Source organism: Salvelinus fontinalis, chromosome 5 (assembly GCF_029448725.1).
Source record: "Salvelinus fontinalis isolate EN_2023a chromosome 5, ASM2944872v1, whole genome shotgun sequence".
In the NCBI taxonomy this organism is placed as follows: Eukaryota; Metazoa; Chordata; class Actinopteri; order Salmoniformes; family Salmonidae; genus Salvelinus; species Salvelinus fontinalis.
In genome coordinates this window covers 9021694-9028066 of record NC_074669.1, presented here as the reverse complement: position 1 = coordinate 9028066, position 6373 = coordinate 9021694, and the positions used below count along the sequence as shown (strand labels likewise).

The 6373-nt window shown below is 41.4% G+C and overlaps 1 protein-coding gene across 1 annotated transcript; it reads left to right on the top strand.

Moving 5' to 3' along the window:
• Window positions 1–1054: 1054 nt before the first annotated feature.
• lrrc10 (leucine rich repeat containing 10) lies at window positions 1055–6270 on the top strand. Its single transcript, XM_055922296.1, has one exon. It carries the CDS (start codon window positions 1563–1565, stop codon window positions 2385–2387), a length of 825 nt encoding a protein of 274 aa, XP_055778271.1. The 5' UTR covers window positions 1055–1562; the 3' UTR covers window positions 2388–6270.
• The last annotated feature ends 103 nt before the right edge of the window (window positions 6271–6373 follow it).

Genomic DNA, 6373 nt, shown 5'->3' with positions numbered 1-6373 from the left:
CTTTCTCACCATTGTCCACTTATCATTCTCATCAACTCCACTCGCACCAACAAAATCAGACATTGTATCTGCTTCCACCATTACATGCATTTGTAGGCGGTTTAACTTACCCTGTCATGCGGCTCAACTTACCCCATACCCGGGTAGTTGTGGCAGGAGACCACTTTTTTTGGACAAGCTATGTTTTCAAAGCTGTAATGTTTACATTAATTCTGATTATGTCCAGGGAAATACAACATCCGGAAATATATGTAGATATCTTTGATAGAAAGAATACTATATTTCCCTTGACAGAGTGATGCTGAATGTAAAAAATGGCTCAACTTATCCCACTCTCCCCTATGCAGTCTGGCTCTGGACTGATTGCATCCCACTTTAATCTTCTTTAAAAGAAATTGAAACAGAAAGACTACATTCAGTACACTTCCCAGAAGCTCAGTAACCCCAGCCACCAGCTGTGGCTAGGTGTCCATAGCCCTCACACACTCACAGCTCACACCAAGTCAACGTGTGAGCGAAGCAGACAGGACTCCTTAACTTGGGGTTGACAAAGCCCAGGCCACTCTGGCATTTACATCCCCCTGATATGCCTCTTTAATTTTTTGGAGGCTGTTACTTAATTTTCCACTCCATGCAGCAAACATTTCAAACCACCCGATGATTTAAAGCTTTTCCAGCTTGACCAAAACACTCTCTGGCTCTCTCACACGGCTGCTTGCAACACTGTGCCATAGTTCAGAAACATGACAGCCTCTGCTAACAGTCACAAATTCTGCACATTATTTAAGAGTGAAAGGCCACTTGTGTGGCGATGATAAAGACTTGGCTCCCAGGCTCTGTGAGGGCTTGTAGACGGACAGAATGTAGATGACCTCCCATGCTCTTTGATCACTTAACACCTCATACGCTTATCAACTGACTACATTCTGTTCTGCAGAACATAGACCACCCCATCCCTTGCTCTCTCACGTTATGCAGAGGGGGAAAGTCATTAAGCACAAATGGGGAGGAGTGAGCAGCTCGTCATTTGCTACTGCTTAAGAGCCTAGGCAAAGCTCAGAGCCACAGACAGAAAGAGAGCGAGCCAACAGAGGTCTGTGCAAGGGTCTGGGAATATCGGCAACACTTTCACTAGGTGGGATACAACACTGACATACCACTATTTGGGGGAAAGCTGGCAAACATAATTTGGAAGTCTTATTGTGAGAAGGATCCCTTCAATCCGCACGACTCTCTAAAGTAGGTGTTTTTATAGAGACCGTCAAGTATAATCTCCAGCTTTGTGGGGGTCACAACATGCATGGACTGGTAGTTTGACATTGGAATTGCCTTTCTGGGTTTCAGTCAAGTTGTAAGGGATTCAGTCATCTAGTCATATTTCCAGTGTTATTCTTGTTGTTTTTTTGTAAAATGGCATCAGACTTGACAGCTTCTACTGCTAATCATGACAGTTAGAGAATGGACTTTCCTGGACATTCTTCCTTGAGCTGCTCACTCCCCCCTCAGCTCTGCGGCTGAACCAGAGTGGGTGTAGGGCAGCATCAGGGACACTCAGGCTTCTCATGATGGGGAACGTCATACGTGGCGCTGTGGCCTTCATCCCCTCCGAGCGCTGCCAGCGTTTCCTGGTGGGCGACCTGAAGGAGATGCCTCTCGATCGGACACTAGACCTGAGCAAACTGCAGCTGCGTCGTCTTCCTGTGGCTGCCTGCCTGTTCAATGAGCTGGTCAAGCTCTACCTAAGTGGCAACAACCTGAGCACCCTACCTGCAGACTTGCAGGGCCTGAGGAAGTTGCAGCTCTTAGCTCTTGACTTCAACTGTTTCGAGGAGCTGCCTGCGGCTGTGTGTCAGCTACCTCAGCTTAACATCCTGTATCTGGGCAACAACCAGCTCTGGTGCCTCCCCCGGGAGCTGGGCGAGCTGAAAGAACTTAATACCCTGTGGTTGGAGACTAACTGTTTCACTGAGTTCCCCAGTGTGGTCTGCGACCTCCCCAACCTCAAGACGCTCCATCTGGGGTACAACCAGATAAGCAAACTGCCCATGGAGCTCGGTGGGTTAGAGGAGCTTAGGAGTATCTGGCTAGCCGGGAACCAGCTGTGTGAGTTCCCGCCAGTGTTGCTCGCCATGCACCTTCTGGCCGTGATCGATGTGGACCGCAACAAAATCCGCCGCTTTCCTGGTCTGTCCCACTTGCAGGGGTTGAAACTGGTAATCTACGACCACAACCCCTGTGTGAACGCACCTGTGGTCGGGGAGGGGGTCAGAAGGGTTGGACGCTGGGCAGACAGCTCGGATGATGAAGAGGATGGTGAGGATGGGTCGAAAGTGTGTGAGACTCCGACTGAGGTGAAGGAACTTGCCTCCGAGGGACAACTGGACTAACTACTTGAAAAGGGTTGTGGAAGCATCTGACCTTAAACCGTGGATAAACTGGAGAACAGGATGCCAGTCAAGTGGAGCACTTACTAGAGAACGGCCACTTACTGGAGAATGGCCAGCAGCCAGGCCTGATGGTGTTTTGTTCCAAATATGGTCAGGCCAATGATATGGACCTAAACACGGATGACAAATAATAAGCTGTTACGATTGGTTTTCCATCATGATGAAACATGGACCTCACGAAGAGCGCCAGGAGGAATCTGATATGAAGTTCTCTACTTTTACACCACTGACTGCAGACTTGAATGATTTTATTTTGCTCGTATTCAGTTCATTTTACAGGTGATTTTCCAATTCAATTCATTTCTGGAGACATGACCCCCTGGGCACACCACGTCATTTCAACATGGAAATTGGGGTAATATTGTTGAGACGTTGATCAATGTGATTTCAACCTTTAATCACCCACTCAAAAATACAGACAGAAGTTTGTTGTATTCCCAATGTGTTATCACTATGGTTTCAACCATCTGAAAGCACAACCAAATTCCAATGGAAAAACAATGTCTGATTTTTTTGTTTTGTTGTTATCTAAAACGTGTTATCACAGCACTTGAAACCATTTAAAAGCACAACAAAGTTAGAATGGTAATACAATGTCAGATCTTTTGTATTTATACAACAACTTAATGTGTTATCACTGTGCTTCATCTAATAGCAGAACCAAATGACTTGGATTGCAGCTGAGATTACATTAAAAGTACATATTGCAAGTGATCAATGCTGTTAGAGATGCTGCACAGATTATTTAAGCATTTGTGAAGATTTCCACAGACCTGCGACCTTTGCATCTTGAACAAGCATGCTTTCTATGATTACATAGGAAGACATTTATAGTTACATTACGGTAACCTCAACATGTGGCCATGGATGTGTTACTCATTTTAAGGTTGAATAAGTAATATTACATTAGTTTGTAAAATAGCCTTAACTTTAGGCTATTTACTGTCTTACAAAAGTAATATTGAATTGTGTTTGGTTGACAACGCAACCAAATATCAACATTTAAAGGATATCTAATGCTTGCATAGTTTCATCTGAGCCACTGGCTAAATCATATGCTTTACATTTTATTTTTGGTTTAGTTGGAGATGTGAATCCAACATAATTTGTTAACTTGTCGACAAGTTAATAGGCTATTTACTGTATTGCAAAAGTGATATTGAATTGTGTTTGGTTGTCAACGCAACCAAATATCAACATTTTAATGAGATTTATGTATCTTTTGTGCCACTGACTTGGTCTGACTTTAATTCCAGTCTGTCTACAAATTATTAATTGATATGTTGGATTAAAGTCTCAACCAATAATCAAGTTAAATAATAGGAATACATTTTAAAAAAACTTTAAATGCACTTCAAATAAAGATTGATTAGGTTCCATTCATTAATTTCGATTTTTGGTTAAGATGGAAACATGAATCCAACATAGCAATGATTAACTTGTAGATTAAATTTGAAATCAACCAAAGCTTGAAACTCTAGGCCTTTATGTATTGTCTATTTTTAGTTGAACCCTGGGTTGAATTGAAACAATAGCGGTTGATTACTTAGCAAATGTTATAGGTCTGAATAGTATCATTGATGATATATGACAAATAGAGCATGGTTACCCTTTAGAATGACTTTGAGAGTAACAGTGAATATATTTAATTATTAAGAGATCTATCAATAATCATTATCATGATAGCACATTGGTAGTCGTCAGTGTCAAATATCAAAGGACTGGGCCTGCTTAAAAAAACCTGGATGGGATATCAAATGAATAGCTGTTGTAGATAGGTCAAGTAAGAGGTGCTGCCCGGCCTATAGTTTTTTTTTCTGATAGTGGATATACAATTGAAGATCTGACATTGTTTCAATGGTACAAACTCAACATGTGTTACACAAGGTTTGCCTATGTTGAAAATTACATTGATAAATTATTTCAAATCCTATGTATTTTCCATGTAGATTCCACATCAAAATAAGTTGACAAATTACATTGACACAATGTTGATTCAACCAGTTTGTGCCTAGTGGGAAGGAAATTCTGCCAGGTGACTCTATTCATGAACCTTTGTTGGGGACAGCATACTTACTGTACAGTGCATTTGGAAAGTATTCAGACCCCTTGACTTTTTCCAGATGTTATGTTACAACCTTATTTTAATATGGAGTAAATAGTTTTCATTCAGGATGTCTCTGTGCTTTGCTCCTTTCATCTTTCCCTCTGTCCTGACTAGTCTCCCAGTCTCTGCCGCTGAAAAACATCCCCACAGCATGATGCTGCCACCACCATGCTTCACCGTAGGGATGGTGTCAGGTTTCCTCCAGACGTGACACTTGGCATTCAGGCCAAAGTGTTCAATCTTGGTTTCATCAGACCAGAGAATCTTGTTTCTTATGGTCTGAGTCCTTTAGGTGCCTGTTGGCAAACTCCAAGCGGGCTGTCATGTGCCTTTTACTAAGGAGTGGCTTCCGTCTGGCCACTCTACCATAAAGGCCGGATTGGTGGAGTGCTGTAGAGATGGTTGTCCTTCTGGAAGGTTCTCCCATCTCCACAGAGGAACTCTGGAGCCCGGGTTCTTGGTCCCTGACCAAGACCCTTCTCCCCCGATTGCTCAGTTTGGCCGGGCGGACAGATCTAGGAAGAATCTTGGTGGTTCCAAACTTCTTCAATTTAAGAATGATGGAAGCCACTGTGTTCTTGGGGACCTTCAATGTTGCAGACATGTTTTAGTACCCTTTCCCAGAGCTGTGCCTCGACACAATCCTGTCATGGAGCTCTATGGACAATTCCTTCGACCTCATGGCTTGGTTTTTGATCTGACTTGCACTGTCAACTGTGGGACCTTATATAGACAGGTGTGTGCCTTTCCAAATCATGTCCAATCAATTGAATTTACCACATGTGGACTCCAATCAAGATGTAGAAACATCTCAAGGATGATCAATGGAAACAAGATGCACATGAGCTAGATTTCGAGTCTCATAGCAAAGGGTCTTAATACTTATGTATTAAGGGAATTTCTGTTTTTTGTCATTTGTCATTATGGGGTATTGTGTGTAGATTGATGAGGGGGAAAAAATATTGAATCAATTTTAGAATAAGGCTGTAATGTAACAACATGTGGAAAAATTCAAGGGGTCTGAATACTTTCCGAATGCTTAGTATGTACTGTATAGTATTGTGAGTAGGTATTATTGTCATAAAAAGATTGAATACAGATAATGTCGTCATAGGCTATTATAATTCACAGAGGCAGTGTTGAGTCACTTTTTTGGTTATCAGTTGACTAATGACTTTACATAGACCTACCTAATTTTCCACATTTCTCCAGCATATGAAAAACTGTCCCTACCTGCCAAGGCTTATTTCTGTGAGGTGATTAATATCTATGATGGATGGTTAAAGTCAAGCTATGCACCTTTCATCCAGAGTTATGCATAATTTAGGTTATCTGACAGATAGGGCCATATATTTGATTCAAATACTTTTAATGGGTTTTAATGTTATCACAGGAGCTTCTTATCTATAATAAAATAAAATAAAAACAGCTGTATGAGACTAGCTCTAGATATGACACACAAGTGGAATATTGTGCTATCTGAGATTGAGTAATAGGCTACAAGAACAACAAATGTTGCCTAATCAAATCATGTTGAATATTTTTTAGTTATCACACTGTTGGCAGTGCACTATTGTAAGAAAAGCTTGTGATGAAGTTATGATTATGCTGATGGTGATTTTGGTCTTGAAATATAGCAAACATATGAATGTACTTCATTTAGACTCTACTACTTTAATCCAATCAAATGTTCACAAATTAAATTTATATAATCTACTACTAACGCCTACAGGACTTCCGTATGTCATCTTCCCTCAATGATGTTCCCTATACACATGTAATATAAATATAAGAAATACACAAAAACAGGTCTTATAAA

Excerpts from the sequence above, each read along its gene's own strand:
- lrrc10 (XM_055922296.1), top strand. The coding sequence starts at position 1,563 with ATGATGGGGAACGTCATACGTGGCGCTGTGGCCTTCATCCCCTCCGAG.